This window comes from Chaetura pelagica, unplaced genomic scaffold (assembly GCF_000747805.2).
Source record: "Chaetura pelagica isolate M959 unplaced genomic scaffold, ChaPel_1.0 scaffold341, whole genome shotgun sequence".
NCBI lineage: Eukaryota > Metazoa > Chordata > Aves > Apodiformes > Apodidae > Chaetura > Chaetura pelagica.
The window spans coordinates 1279861-1296794 of NW_009952151.1; the positions used below are offsets into that span (position 1 = coordinate 1279861).

The 16934-nt window shown below is 42.5% G+C and overlaps 1 protein-coding gene across 1 annotated transcript in view; it reads right to left on the minus strand.

Annotated features, from left to right (window-relative positions):
• LOC104396990 (multiple epidermal growth factor-like domains protein 6) overlaps positions 1 to 16934 on the minus strand; it is a 174015-nt gene that overhangs the window by 40722 nt on the left and 116359 nt on the right. The window contains 7 exon segments of the mRNA XM_010006906.1: positions 1812 to 1964; positions 2899 to 3021; positions 3571 to 3693; positions 5763 to 5900; positions 8503 to 8625; positions 11302 to 11424; positions 15287 to 15451. Of these exon segments, the coding sequence (XP_010005208.1) occupies positions 1812 to 1964; positions 2899 to 3021; positions 3571 to 3693; positions 5763 to 5900; positions 8503 to 8625; positions 11302 to 11424; positions 15287 to 15451 (948 nt within the window).

The window sequence follows — 16934 nt, forward strand, 5'->3', positions numbered from 1 at the left end:
GCATAGAACATAAATGTTATTCTGCTAAAATGTTTCAGTGACAGCCAGATCCTATCCACATGACCAGTTTATTGCCTTTGAGGCTTTATGGCTGTGGCTGGAGGCTTTCTGGAAGGGGATTTTGAACAACACCTAAAAGAGCTGGCAGATTATTTCAGCTAACACTAAGTCAGCAGGCTTGTTGCTTTTCACCAGCAATTTTCCATGTGAAGCCAGATTTCCTCTAGGTCTCAGCACCCAACTGTTCCATTTTCTGAAGCTGAACAAATGCCCAAGCTTTCCGAGACGTTCAGAAGCCTAGTGCTCCCTCTTGGAACAGGTTATAAATTCATATTTCAGGAGAAGAATACAAATTACCATCATGCTTATGCCTTAAAATGTTATTACCTCAATAGAAATTAGTTAATTATTTGCGCCTTATATTATTATCACCTTATTGTTTAAAGCTGTATTTTTACAGAGCACAAAAATATGACTGAAAGCTTAAGGAATACATTAATATTTGGAAGATAAAATAGCTCACTAAACCATTAAAAGTTTCATTTCTCCATCACCTTTTCTAACAAACCATCACATGCTGCAAAGCCTCAGCTTTAGAAAAGGTGCTCAGTTATGACTGGTAACACACAAATTGATGTGGCTAAACATAAACATGCAAAAAACTGTTCAATAAATATTTGATTGTGGTTTCTAGGCCTGATAATTTTGCCTGTGGTTATCTCATTTATCAGTTTCCCAACTGGGTATCAGTGTCATTGAGCCTGTATGGATACTATGCAATCTGGGAGGTCTTAACAGTTTTGTTCATGAAAAGAAGTTAATTTTTTATTAAAGCCAAGACCAGTTCCTGATTTTTGCCTGTAGGGCACAGTCCTCAGATGAGTAATTAGAGCTCATACAATAGTCACAGGACATATATCACAAAAATCAGAAATCTCACTCCACCAGCTCTTACTGCACTCATTGGAAAGGAAGCACAGGGATTCAACACACACAGTGGTGAAGTTTCTACCTTCAGGTGGAAAGACTGAAGTCATGCAAAGTCCAGGCAGGGTGCAAAGCTGCTTTGCACCCACTCTTGTGACTGTGTGTACTCATGTGCTGTTTGTCATCAGTTGTGCCAAGCCTTTGGCCAGTCTGAGCTCTACATGGATGGATCCATGCTTCTCCTGGAGAACATGCCAAAAGCATCATAAGGGACCTGAATCTCCAGAAGGGCTGTTTTTTTCCACACACAATAATGCACACATCTTAAGCAAAAAATTCCTGCAATTATTATAAAAGGGCTTGCAAACAGGCAGAGATGCCCACATTCTCCTTTCCTAGCTCTGGGAGAAAGGGAGAATTTCCCAAGGGCTTAATCCCAAAGAATAGCTCTGGTGGATTTTGTGCACTGCAGTAACCCACGCAACTCTTGCACCCCCCAGATGAAGAGAACCTCTGTCTGTTGCCTCTGGGGCTTTGTGCAGACACCCTATTTGTCCCAGCAGCCTCCCACCCCTTGTTTGCTGTGCTGCTCACTTTTCTCATGCCTCCCTCCACATCCTCCCGCACCACTTCCAGGCAGCAGCAGCCATGACTGAGGGGTCTTTCTGTTCCCCAAACATATCCCATTTGGGATGGACATGTGGTGATGCCTCCTCCCTGCTGGTATGGAGGACAGGCAGAAAGTAGAACTGATGCTCTCCCTCCTCTGCTCTTCCTGATGGCTTAGACCCAGCCAGCTCAGTGTTACCCTCACCCCAAATCCTCTTTCTGAGATTATTTCCCCCGTTTGCTGTGATGGCTAAAAGTGATGCCTGTACACTCACCAACCCTGTGCACCAGGGTGAGCTCTCCTCGAAGGTCTTCATCCTTGTAGAGGGAATCAAGAGCATAGTGAAGGAGCTGGGGAGCACCTCTGAACTGCAGCCCTGGAGCCCCAGCAAACCCCGTTGCCTCCTCCACATCCACCTCCTCTGCATCTAGGGCTGACACACAAACATGCCATCAGGACCTGGTCACAACTCCTCCTCCATGACACTTTCATTTACATTTTATTTTTATTACGCTGGTCTGTTTTCCAGCTACACTCCCATGCAGTCTGCACAGCAGTTGCAGTCAATTCATTTTCTCATCTGTAGTTATAAACAGAGCTTCTGCTATTCAAAAAAGAGAAAAGGTTGGGGGGAGGGAGGAAAGCCTTTCCCTTTTCTTTCTTTTTTCTGGAAATAAACTCTGGTCTTGGAGAGTCCAAAGAAATTAAATGAAGGCTGTAATTTTCCTCACTTGAAGTTTGAGATTATTTTTAGGTAATGAAGGTCATTACTCTAGCTCACTTTGGAGATGATGAATACAGAGTGAGGTTGGCTGTCCAATTTATTTTCAGAAAAGCTAAAATTTGAGCCTTAAAATGATGGGAAACCAGTTGGTTTTCTTTTTGAAGTTGGTTAAAATATCAAACTCTGGCCAAGGTTTAGCAGGTACTAAAACTTGGTTATAAAATTAAGTTGCTAGGCTAAACTCTGTACTGGTTACACTGGCAGAAATCCAGAATCACAGCATTGACTTTAGTGGAAAACTTGCCTGGCTACCTTTTTTCCACAGGATGTTAAACTTCATCAAATAGTGCAGGCAAACTGTCAAAATAGTATTTATTTCTAAAGCACAAGGTTTAGGTTTTTCAAATATGTCCAAGGGATTTAAGTGTTCATCTCTCATTAATCTTTGGCAAAACCCATTACTTGAGGATGAACTTGGGATCCATGTGTTGCAGATAGCTCTGCCCTAGCCATGTTCAGAGATGGCTTGAGTTGGGCTCCCAAAATCCCAGGGTTTGGGGAAAATCTTAAGTTTTGAATTTGCATTTTAAATCAGAGGGAAATACTTGATGCCCTTCAAGGTATAAAAATTACTTACCGATGCAGGACCATCTGTTAGCACCAAGCCTGTAACCCTCCTTACATGCACATTCATATGACCCCAGAGAATTGACACAGAAATGGTCACAGTTGCCATTATCAACGTGACATTCATCCACATCTAGAAAAAACAGATATGAACACTGATTAAATGCCAGTACCTTTACTTGGAGAGTGTGCTCTATGCCTGGGTGCATCTGAAAAATTATTCTGCACATAAGAAAAACTGATTTTCTTAGTACTTGAGGCTGTCCATTTCTCACTAGGTTTAGAGACATTGAAACACTCAAACAGGGCAGCATGGAAGAGATTCTTTCACCTATGATTTTGTCTCAAGTGAAAACAGCTGTGTCAAGCTGTTAAGCTCACTTGATCCTTTGGTTAAGTAGTCTTTAACACACATCAATATACAATGTCCTTGGAGAGAGGAGGAAAGTTCTTCTCTGATGCCTTGTCTCCCACAGACCCACTTCTCCATGCTGGATGCTGGGTTATTGCTGTATTCTTACAAAGTGGAAATTTCACATTTGTAAACCTTATCAGCACATCTGGCATATGGAAAGCGATTCTGTTACTAGGAAATGCCCACAAAGCCCCGGAATGAGCTTGAATGGCATTTTTTCTTCCTACTTTTGTGCTCAGACCGAGCCACAGGTATGAAAGCACTCACCGTGGCAGGCGCAGCCGTCGGCGCCGAGCTGGAACCCTGCTCTGCAGGCACACTCGTAGCTGCCCGCGTAGTTGACACAGAACTGGGAGCAGCAGGCCTCTCCGGTCTCACACTCATCCAGCTCTGCAAGGAAGGGGCAGTTCCTTCAGCCCTTGGGCATTTTCTGGGCTGCAGCCACCATTTAGCTCGGCAGCTCCTGTGGTTTTCAGCACATGCCTTTCTGTGTCTTCCTGTCCCTTCACCCACATAAAACGCTGTCTGAACAGTGACAGCAGCTGTCTTCTACCTTCTCCCACTGTAGCCAACACCCTCCACATCCAGGGAGAGGCATCTTTTCTGCAAGTCTTAGTTACCACAAGGTGATTTACAAAACAGACAAGAACTGTGTCTCACCAGCCCATAAATACCATCTCTTCAACAGAAATCTACATTTAATCATTTGGACTTTTTTTTACATTCAACCTTATTCAATGCAAACTAACAGCAAAACAAAGCTCTGATCCAACAATGTGTTGCTGGACACCAGCAGCCTGCTAGGTTCAATTGTAGCTTTTGATAACTAACTTCCCCATTTTGATAACTAATTGGCCATTGCCTTATCCTGCCCTGTGTCCATCTGAAAATTGGTATCATCAACAGTGCTGTTGTGGTGATTAGATACAAGAATTGAGCTGTTATCTTTTCACTGCAGCCTCTCTGCTGATCTCAGCCCTTGCAGCCTGCTGAGCAGGTTGGTGGCCATCAAGGGCCACCTTGTCAATGCTGAGTCTGCAAAAGGCTTTGGAATGTTACCCAGATGAGCAGCCGCAGATGGGAAAGGTCAGTGTCTCAATTAACCTTGGAAGGAGTACCAACATTATTAGGAAACACCGACAGGAGAAAGAGGAGAAAGAAAATGTAATTAATCAGTTGAGGTGAGGAGGTCAGCATGAAGATGATTAATGCAGGTTATTTGAGCACAGAGTGTTTTCCAGAAATGTCACAAGCCGAGCTCCTCTGCAGTATGTCAGATGATGCCTTGCTCTGGTGTCTAGCAACAGCCCCTTGTCTGTGTAGGAATGAGAAATGTGCATCCAACAAAAAGAAGATTTTTGCTGTTCAGAGCAGTTTTTCATGTCCTCAGCCTTGCCAAACCCTTACTCTGTGCTCTCAGTTCCCTCCCTGTGGCCAGACTGCTTCCCTCTGAAATCTCCATCAGCAGGTCACTGAGCTGGGGTGCGGGCAGGAGGCTGCTCTGCCTCCTCTCATCTGTACACAATGAGACCCATCCCACCTCTGTGAGGTACTGAGTCCAAATCTACCTCTCTTGTCTTCATTTCTTTAATTTTTTGAGCTCCAGGATCAACCATCCTTGCAGATCTCGGTGCTTTCCTTCTCCCCTATTCCTTCCTGTCTCCTTTACTTGGCTTTTTCTGTTGCAAGACCCTTCTTGTCTGTAATGCCTCTCACATTCACCAGAGCTCCTGCTCTCCACCTCTCCTCATGTCTTACTATATTGCTGTGTGATGCCTTATTTTTTTCCCCCTTCCTTCTCTTGGCTAGTCTTAAAATTTTAATGGCATAGTGACAACAAGCCTAAACCACAATGAGATACAGTTTACATAGCAAAAGCCGTAAGAAAAAAAAGAGTCACACTATAAAATTACATAAAACATGAAGGAATATTTAAGCTCTTCTCTTGAAATAAAAACAAATCTAACTATTTCTTTCACTTCTGAAGTGAGACTTCTCATAGCTAGAAGTGCTATCTCATCACTGAGCAAATCTGATGGAAATAGGGCAGCTTCCATAACCCAAAGTGGAGTTTGTGCACGAAGAACTTCAGAACTGCAGAGCTACCACTCCCAGCCAGAGTCAAGCCTCTTCCCAGCTGCTGGGTGAATAACAGAAGGAAAAAAACCAGGTGAGTGATGCTTGGGCTGGTCACGATGAGATCCCACCACAGTGATGCACTGATGCATCTTCTGTTTGGGAGGCAGAGTTCCTTCCTTTCTTAATTAATAAGCCCAGCAAACACACAGAGCAAGGCAGGCTGGAGCAGCAGCTGAGAAAGCACCAGAGGACAGTATTAATTACAACTTGTAGGAGAAAGGTGGGGGATGGGAAGGCATCTCCTTGAGCCACAGCTCTCCTGCAGGCTCCCCTTGCAGACAGACCCACCCCAGCTCCTCCGTCCCCACCCCATGAATTACCTGTGCAGGTTTTGCCATCGGCATGGAGGCGATAGCCGCGGTGGCAGGAGCAGCGCGGTCCCGCCGTCGTGTGCTCGCAGCGGTGGGAGCAGCCGCCGTTGCTGTCCTGGCAGCTGTCGACAATTTCCATCTCGATGCCTCGTGGAGAAATAAATTGAAAGGATGTTAAAAAGTAAGCATGGGGGGGAGTCACTGGAGAATTAGCCTGCTATAGAAAAGCATCCATAAGCTGACTGCTGTAGCAGGAAATACAAGCTCAGCTCCAGCACCTGAGAAGAGCATGCTTTGGAGTCACTGAACTCCAGGTATTTGTCTCCTTGTGTCAGGACAGCGGATGCTCTTGACTCCAGTAACTTGAAGCCAGCTCACTGTTTCAGCACTCTGCCTGTTACAGGAGCATTTGCTGGTTTCCTAAGATTTATACTTTGCTTGGGAGTATTCACTGGTTTCCTGAGATTTATACTTTGCTTGAACCTAACAGCAAGTCCTGCCCTTGCCCCAGAGGACAGGAACCATCTGAAGACCCCAGGTGGTTAATCTCAACCCAGACTGCTTCTGCTGTCCAAAGAGAAGCTTTTAGTTTCATATGGCAATGGGAAAGAATTGGGTTCTGAAACATATACTAAACACATATGCCTTAAAATTTTCATAGCAGATCCCTGTGGCCAAGCCTGACACCTAACCATGAAGGAAAACAATCTGCACATCCCTTGAAAGATGTGCATAAGAGCTACTCTGATGAGACTTTGTCCCCCTACAATTGAGGCAGGATGTTGGTACAAAGTTGTCAGTAGCCCTCTTCACCCTGACAAACCATCCCACCCTCCTGCTCTCCACTGCAGTGGGCAGTCCTCACAACATTTTGTCCAGGTCCAGTGAAAACCCTCACAGAGGAAAGAAAACATCTATCCGTCTCTTTCCCACCAAGGTACTTCATTAAATGATTTCTTTAGGATGAAAAGAAAATTATAAAGTTTCTCTTGAAGAATTAGCCCAATTGTTTTGTTACAGAGCGGTTGGAATGAATTCCACATACTATGTGGGAGAACAGAGAAACACTCTCTCTAAAGGAGCCACCGAACTTCCAGAAATGCCCCAGCTCAGAGTGGTGCCATCAGGTCTGGTACAGAAAGATGGCATTTCCCCACTGTGATGGCTCGTGGGCACATCTGTGTCAGCAGCTCTGATCCTACCACTTTTTTTTCCCCCAGGGAGAAAACTGCCCAGTGACAAGAAATGCAAGGCTTGCTGGAAGAGGGTATAAATTAGAAGGATATCTATTGAGGACTACATCTCTTGCACAGTATAATTATTTGCACCAGAGAGAAGAAATATAGTTTCCTGTCCAGTGTGTTATGATGGGGCTTAGGAAACACAATAATCAAACACAGGATCTGACTTTACACACTCTCTTCATTGTTTATTGTGCTTCAGTACTTCATCAGCAAAACTGGAGCGACAGCTCTTCCCCTTGCCACTGGGGAAATGAACAAATAAACAAAGATCGTGAATTGCTCAAACACTGGGATAATCCTAATCATAAATATATGCAGATTGTTTTTTACTTTTATTGTTTGCTCTGTAATATTGTACACAAGGCACAGAGAATCACTATCCCCAGAGATTTGCTGAACATAGAGGAAAAATATCATCAGAAAACCAGAATGAAATCTAAGTGGTCTAAACAACTTTCTTATCCTCATAAGAGATCATTTCATACCTATATATTAATTGCATTTCCTCTGCCATTGCACTACTCACAGTTCCCCATCACCTAATGAAATAATTCTCCAGGATGTCTCTCCCATAATTGGTTTTTGGTTTTAATGTATGTTTATGCTTTGAAACTGATTTTCACCCTTATTAAGTATTTCTTACACATACATTCTTAAGGAAAGCATTCATCCTCTGGCATGCAGCATATTTTCCTAAGGAAATTCTGCTGAAATTTCTTGCACAGCATTATTAGATGGAATGATCTTTGCCCATCTCCTTGCTAGAACAGGTCATGATTTTGTCTGCATTCCAGCAAGCTTATGTTAGGTCCATAATAACACCAACTTTTCCACATCACCTCCTTTATTAATCTAAAGTTGCCCTCAAGGACAGCCCAGGGATCACCTATCAACTAACAGTGTTGAGAGTCAGCCCCCTTCTCAAGAGCAGCATGATTAAGAAACCCCACTGGCAAGAGGTGAAGATATGAGGAAAGACAATTTGGCTCGGTACCATTTTAGTTTGGGAAAGAAAAGTTGTTCAAGTATTTTTTTCATTTCCTATCTTGCTTGCTTTTATATATATATATATTTTAAAGTATCTACTTAACAGTGTCAATAATATCAGGAGAAATATAAGTAAATCTAGACAGACAGGGCAGACCATCATGTTGGCTTTGTTTTGCATCAGATCCAGCATATTAAAAAAACCCAGGAGGAGGGCAGAAATGAATACATTTCATAGAAGCACAATATTTTGGTAGCTCTGCAATAGAATTGACCAGACTCTGAAGATAAACCAACAGGGCTATTTGCAGTTTGAAATGTAGCAATTAAGGTCTGAACACAGGCTTAGGAATGTATGAATCTGCAAAACCAGCAGAAGATTAAGAAAATAGTATTAAGCTTGAGCTTTTGCATGCATTTATTTTGCTGGGAGTGCTAATCCAACTGAATTAACAGAGAAGCAGAGCAGTTTGTAGATAAGATGGCCTGAAATGCAAAGGTGTACAAGCATCACTTACGGTAGCACTGTTTTCCATCAGCCCCCAGCTCGAAGCCAGGATTACAGACACAGGTGAAGGATCCCAGAGTGTTCACACAACGATGAGCACACCTGGCTCTCCCTTCTGCACACTCATCAATGTCTAGGAAGGAGAGAGAAAGGCAGAGACATTTGTTTGAATATTAAAATACAAAATAATATTGCTCTACGCACACGGCTGTAGTTCCAACCATCCACTGAACAGAGCATCCTGATGTTAGTTTACAAATGACAGCATCTGCTGAATGCAGAAACACTGAACTCACAACACTGTTCTCCAAAACATTCTTTTTTTCTAAACACAGCTGACTTTGAACTTTTCAATGTGAATATTTACAACATCAGACATTATATTTACAGTATCAGCCCAAGTAGCTTGTTTATTATTCCTACAAGAAGCGCAATGACAAAAAAAGCCACATGAAGAACTCCTATCTCCCAGTACCCTAAAATTATCACTAGGTCCTCACAAACATTATTTTTAAATTGATGGAGCAGAAAATATCTAATTATTTCCTGAATCTCACAGGATTTGGATTAAGTGGTGGCTGGGTCTCAGCAGGTACAATGGAGACAGATCTTCTCTGTCACATCCCTAAACCCTGCAGCTTCTTCCACAGAAGTCCAGCAGGGAAGCACCTCCTTGAATCAGAGGAGTTTCAGCCCACCTTTAACAGAAGAAAAACGGTGGGGAGACTGTTCTTCACCCAGTCCTTTGTCAAGCAGGCTGTTCCTCAGCTTTACACTCACTGGTCTTTATTTCGAAGGTAAATGCCACCAAAGACATCCATTTTCCTAAAATCTCAGTGACTACAAAAATGCTTTTAAGGAATAACTACTAAAAAAAAAAAAAAAAAAAAGAGAGAAAAAGAAAAAGAAAAAAAAGGCAAAGCAAAAACTTGTAGTAAATACTGCTGCTGTGGAGCACAGCTGTAGAAAACACCAAAACACCAACCTCTCTGCCCAGACTGGCATTGTCTTGCACATGGCAAACCCCTAACGTACCTCCTTCCCTCCTTCTCTTGTTCTGACATGTCACTTGCCAAATACAGATTATTTATGGCACTGCTTCTGGGTCAGTGTCTCACACACAGGACAGACCAGTCCAGTGTGCAGCTCCCCACATTTTTACCACAGCAAACCACTTGCTGACAATTTTCTTTCTCCATATGTGCTGTGATCAGTGCAGTACTCCTGGTCCCTTGTACTTGAACACAAGCAGCTTTACAAATGCAATCAGCCTTCTTGCAAAAAAGAGGCCTCAGGCAGTGCAACCACCACACATCGACTCATGAAAATTTCAGGATAAATGACAGCTTCTCTGAAGCAGCAACGTGAGTAGCTGCTGTTTAGAATAAAAGGAGCCGTTTCTCCTTTTTCTGTAATTAACTGGCATTTTGCAAGTACAGTGTGTTGGCAAATGTTGTAAATGTCCTTCTTCTTTTCAGTTTTTCTTTTTTCTTTTTTTTTTTAATAGAAAAATGAAAATAAAACGTTGGAAAACTGAACCACATCCACCATCCTGCATGATTCTCCATATCTTGAAAAACAGAGCTAATAGCTGAAGTGTCACACTTCAGTTGCCCTCCGTTTTCTTCTAGCTCAGTTTCCAGAGAGTCAAATATCAGCTTGAATTTTGCAAAAGATGTTGAATAACTTCTAAGAGAAAAAACAATAATTGTATATCCATGGTAAGACATGATGCTTAAGGATTCAAAAGACTGTTGCCGTGAGGTCAGGAAGAAAATTTTTCCAGTATATAACAAGTTACCTAGTGCTTTCATTTAAACATAAATTAACAGAATCGTCTATGTGTATCTGAGATAAAATGAGTAAAATGCTGATCCCAGCATTAAACCCCTCTACCAATCATCAATGAAGTGTCTACACTATTTGAAAATACTCTGTTTTTTCAGCAGCTTTACTCATGAGTGATCCCAGAGAGAGGGGGAAGCACTGAGGTGTGCTTTGTTTCTCGCAGAAGGGCTTATAGGCAACTGAGTATAAAACTCAGGGTAGAAGAAAGCATTTTACAAAGCACCCAGTACTCTGTAGAGATAAGGCAACAATTTCAGTATTGGCCAAACTTTGGCCAAGTTTTCAAAAGAAGGAATTTAAATTTAGTGTCTGGATACACACCCTGATTCTGACAATGCCGTTAACAAAATTCTTGTACCATGAAGTCCAAAAGTGCTTTTTGCTTCATAAAACTGATAAACTATCTTGCTCCCAGGCATCATATTGATAGAAAAAAGCAGGTATTTTGGTCTCTAATTCCCCACATTTTGGGTCAGAAATGCTTTAGATTCTTTTGAAAATCCCAGACTAAATACAGGACTTTGGAATTCAACTTTTTAAGCTCCTTGCTTTGGAAATCTTACACTTCATGATTTCTTCCTTCACAGTAGTTTCTCTATTAATATGGAAACAGTTCTCCAACTAAAAACCCCTTTGAATTCTAAATAGGTTTTCAGTGACCTGGTTCAGAGAGTTACTTGAACCAATTTTCCAGGAGCTGTATCTGGGGCATTATTTTAAAGGGACCCTACAAGAACAACACTATGGCATCTACAGTTGCTAGAAAAAATGATTTAAGAGATCAGAGTAATCTGCATTATTAAAACGGTCCTTCAAGACTATCAGCTGACATAAATATCACAGAGAGAAACACTGTTCCAAAATGCATATGTATATTTGTACAGCATCCTCCCTTCCCCTAAAAGCTCAGTAAGAGCACTGATTAACACCTCTCTTCCCAATACAGTCTATAGTTTCTTACCTAAACAGGATTTTTTGTCTGCAGAAAGATAATACCCTGGATGACACCCACATTTGGCAGCTCCTCTCTCATTTTGACAGGTTTGTGAGCATCCTCCATTCCTACTTGCACAGGAGTCTAGCACTGAAACCAATTAGAGCACACTGTCAACTGAAAGGTCACGGGTTTGTCTGAAAATGGTCTTACCTGCCATCGTTGCAACTAGCAACGAAGATTACTGCAGCTGTAAGAGATTAGTCCAAAAAAAAAAAAAATTTTGACAGAACTTGGTGCATAGTGAAGCTGTTTCTCTGTGTGCTATATTCTCTCTGGCTGGCCAGCATTTCTCATACAGCACCAGCAACACTTTAAACAGCGGGAAACTGGTCTCGTCTTACTCCGTGGAAGTAGAACAAGAAAAGTTCATTTTATTCTTCTTTTGCTGTTACCGAGTAGATTTCAAGAGTCCCTCTAAACAATAGCAATTAGTCCTCCAATGTGTGTGAACCCATAAACATATACAACAATGGAATTTGCCACGGAGCAATGTGTATTTAAAAGTCTCGAGGGGAAATCAATGCTGAAGAGCACCAAAAGAGCTCCTTCAGTCTAAAAACATATGCTCTTCATGTTGCACAGCATTTCTAATTTATATATTTTAAAATAACATACCATTTTTCAAGGATAAGCCAATCTAAGTGTCAAATATTTAGAAACACTCTTTATGAAGTCTCTGCAGAAGTCTCCACCTCAATGATCTCACTGTGTTTTAAGGGCTTATTTCAGGAATACATACCTGCTGGAAGCATACTGATGTATTTGCCCAAATAAAGACTTTGCACACATAAAAAATAGACCTATTTGGACTGTCTGGATATGTCTGATTTGGGTTCAGAGCCAGAGTTTTCATACCAAAATCTGATATTCTGCACAAGGCTTAGGTTTCAGTGCAGAGTACTAGTTACAGAAGCACATGGTGAACGACATTCCATAGGCAAATTTGGAGGACATATTTGAAAGTTTGTCCTCTCGAGTTCTGCTTGGTTACAAATAAAGCTTTTCAAAAGTTAGGCCTACTTCCTTTCAACTCAAGCTGTAATTCAGTTTTAGAATTTTACTAGAGCTATGCAGAAGGAATAAAGGAGTAAGATCTCTGCTTCATGCAGGTGCATCTAAATATGGGGTGGGGTTGTTTTCACTTCCTTCAATTTTCACTTTTCTGTGTAGCCAGTGGCATTTTCTGCCACGATTTCACAGAGGAGGACGTTGACCCAGAACACCTTCAAATTCCCTCATTTCACCTCCTGGCATCTTAAGAACATAACCATACAAGTCTGCAGGCTTAGAGTTTGACTTGACAGCATACAAAAACCCCAAGAAACAGTGTTAAGGATGTAGAACTGAAATTTTCTGTTGGACTTTAAACACAAGAGGTTGCAAATAGGTTTCCAAGGGACAGCAGCACTTCATACGTGACACTTTTGAGGCTGACAACTTGGCTTGGCAGTTTGACAATTTCCAGTCTACAAAGGATTTACCTTCAAACAAGAACTCATTCCTTGCTGATATGAAATATTGAGTTATTTGCTGATTCTTTTTCTATTTGGACAAATTAAATGACACCACTATCAAACAGCACCTGATAAACTTGCATATTATAAAGGCTTTCGGAGGATCTGAAGCTTTAATTTGAGAATGATTACAGCATAGAGTAAAACTTGTAATGCTCTGTGACATGACAAACAACAAATTATAGGGTAGATGTTAGTAAACATAGTGATTTGAACAAAGATAGCAGACTTGGAAGTCCTTAGACAAGATGAAAGTTTGTAAAGGGAAGGTCTTCACGACATAAGGCAACCACTGATTAATTTGTTTTCCACTGACATATCTGTTCCTTCCTGTTATAGGGAGGTTTCAGGAAAAGCTAAAAATAAGTCTTGTGTTCTTTTTCCTACACATTTGGCTCTTATTGTTTGACTTAATAATTTTAGTGGATAACAAACTCCAACCTACAAAGCTCTATTCCAAGCTGTTAAACACTATGGCAAAAAATTTGTTGGAACTGTTTCACTTCCTAGATGTCCCAGGACATGCAGGAACCTCACCTGAAAAAGCCTGGGATGGCAGTAATGCTTTTGGTGAAGCCTGAGTATGCGCAGTGCAAGTGCTCGGACCTTCCAGACCTTCACTGCAAGGTTGTAAAGACCAGAGTCTAGTTCTCCAGTTCTATCTGCCATGACCTCTAGAACACTCTAAAGAAAGAGAATTGGGCCCTATGTCTGCTGGTATAAACACTCTCATAATGCTGTTGTTTCTCTGTCCAACCTAGCACTACAGCAGCTATCCTTTCTGGTTGGAAATTGAAAGCAGCCAGACTCACCTCCTCCCACCTTCTCTATTTAAAACATCTATAATGCCAACCCAAATGTATCCATGGCTACTTTATGCTCATTTTTTCCTGAAAAAATCTTGCCCATCAGCTTAACTAGCACCTTTCTTTTCCAGGTGTTTATTCACTAAGGTCATCCTACTTTGCCATTCGATCTCCCCTTGGGAGACAGATTCTCCTTCCACTGCCCACAGCTGTCCTCCTGGGGGGGCTGCACTGTTATATTTTGATTTACACCACCATGAACAAGGGTGACCCCTTCTCCACAGTTCAGTAATTACTGGCTGGTGACAAACTGTTGCCTTTGGTGGGTGGCTGACGCTTATCAGCCCCATGATGAGAGGGAACAAGTGGCCACAGCTGCTGTCACAGTGGCAAAACCTCACCAGTTTGGGGACCGAGCCTGTTCCTTTTGCTGCTTAGCTAAGGCAGAGCACCAAGTGGCACATGAAGGTTTGAACTGCTCCATGACCACCCAAGGGACAACTTCCACCCACCCAGGCATTGACACACTCAGCCCCTGTCCATCCAACCTTTGTCTCACCACAGCACTGTAAAAAAGCACCAAAACTTTTACACAGGAGTCTGCACATCCAGCTGGCTTGCTGGAGGACATCTCAAGGGCCAGAGGCAGGGGAGGAGCCGTGAGAGGTTTGGGAACAGGCTGGAGAACAGCAGAGCAAGGTCTCTGATGCCTTCTCCCCACTAATGCTCCCCTTTTCCAGCTCTTTCTGACAATCTCAGGGACAAAACGCAGCCACTCCATGAGAGACAGAAGAGCTGGCTTTAGATGCTCACTGAAGTGCCCTATGTGCTGTCTCTGTGGAGGGCAGGACTCAGGGAGGCCAGCACTGAAGGCCAAGTGCTCGTTGCCCACAGCATGAGTTGGAAGCAAGTTGAACAGCAGGATTTACTTACACTTCATACACAGCATATAAAATCTTTGAGCAGAAGAGGAGCCATATGGAAACGGTTTTGTGACAGGAATTTTAGTGCAATAAATCCATACATTTGGCCCTATCTTTCTCTGGCATGTTCAAGGGTAGCATGTGTGTGAGTTTGTGTTGGGGAAGAGGGGGGAGTTACCTTAAAAAACTGATGAATCTGTTAAGATATATGAGAGAAAAAAGAAACACAACGGAACAATCAAACCCAAAGGCAGCATTTCTGTTCTGCTTGAGAGACTGTTTGCTTAGAAACCTGAAGGGGAGGATGAATGAATCAGACTATGATTAGGAGCAACAGAATCCAAAAGCAGACAGAGAAAAGGTTTTATGCAGAATAAAACATGTTCTACAGGCCAACTCTAAATACAGCATGCTGAGTAATAAAATGTTAGAATTAAAAACACTATTACGTTCCTAACCTATGTCATCATTGCCAGTGTGCAACAAACAGCCAGGAGTCTATGAGGCAAAAATCCTGTTCAAAGTTGTGAACTAACATGAACTACCATCTCAAACGTGTCATTTTAATCCTGTTCATAAGAGATTCCTAAAGATGCTTTTAGCAAGCAGGGCGAAATATGAATGAATACAATGACCTGAAGCACTATCCTGGGGTCTTTTGAATTGCCTTTAATGTGTGTCTCCAGGCAGATAGCACAGGACTTACCCTCACAGGATTTGGCATCTCTCTTCAGCTGGTAGCCTGGCTGGCACTGGCACTTGTATCGGTCTTCACCAAGCTGAACACACTCCTGCTCGCAGCCCCCCTTGTTAACACTGCAGGAATTGAGGGCTGGAGCCAAGGAAACATTGAAGGAAGACATGTCAACAACTCAAAAAACTTTTTTTCCTATTTTAAATCATAAACTAACAACAAAAATACATAAAACCTCACCAACAGCTTTCCTACATGCACCTGTCCCCATCCTCTGTGTGATTCATGGTGCTCGTTGGACACCTCATCCCACGACGGTGAGAGCCCATGATTCCAGGGAGAGGCCCGTGAGATCTAAGAGCTGCAATGCTGACTGAAGTACAGCCAACCTTTGATCTGACATGAACAAAGCACTTGAGAACCCACTGAGGTAAAGAAGTGGGGGGGGGAAGCAGCCACACTAACACTTGCCCATTGGGTTTTTTTCTGTCCCTGCTGATTAAAAAATGAAAAAATAAAAAAATTGTCTTTCAGGCTGATTGCCTCATCCTCATGCACAGGAAAATGACACGAGTCACAAGCTCCACAGGATGGACACATAAAATAAACCACAAGGAGGAGGAGGCTCTTCAGTACATCTCTATAGATGCTGCTTCTTTCACCCAGGCAAATTAATATTCTTTTTTTGTTCAGCATACATCTCAGGCCTCTGGAGAAACACTTCTCATCCTACCAAAATACATTAACACACACCCACACCTATTCACACGCTGCATATAAAATTAAGATAGATCTTTTGAACCTGTTACTGTGCTGTACGTATGTACGTGTGAGTCTGTGCATGACTGCATCTATATGTATGTATTTTAACATCAGGGATGTATTATGTTCTCCATGAGCTGCTGGGAAGACTCATGGAAGTCCTCCGTGGAAGGAATGAAACTCTGGACTCAATGAAGTTAGCAAAGAGCTTTGACATTTATTTTAGGAGTATTTATATTCATTCATTTCTCTGTAAAAGACATGAAGACACTGTTAGCCACAAAACTGCTGTAGGATGCACTTCACCCTATGCTACCAATTAGCAAATGCTTAGTTTGTGCAGCCAAATACATGTTAAAAACACAAATGGGAAAGCCAATTTTTACATTATCACGGATGCACACACAGCAGTAGCCAGAAGAGCCCTCATTGCACACTGGACCTGACCCTGTCTTCTCATCTCCACCTGCAGCTGCAAGCCTCCTGCCAGGTTAGCCACATAACTCAAAAGCAGCTCAGTATCTACATGGGAGACAGCAGACCTGACACACTCAAAGCCCCCTGCTCGCTGCACGCTTGTATCCAAAGACCTGTTTTTCAGCAAGAATATTCAAATAAGATGAAAATATTTCAGAAGATGAAAACCTCCTTAAATTTGAATTTCTAAAAGTGCCATTTTCTCCCTCCTTTTCTGGCATGAGTCAATCTGGATGTAAGGGGAGATAAGGAGGAGGATTCTCAGCCAGAAGGGGACAGGCATGAACTCCCACACCCAGTGCGTGCACCAGCGGGGCCATGCAGCCCGGCCTGCCTGAGCCAAGGATTCCTCTGCTCATCACATGCTGCTGAGGCCTGGCAGGGAACACATGAGAAGAGGTGCCAGACTGAACGAGAAGAG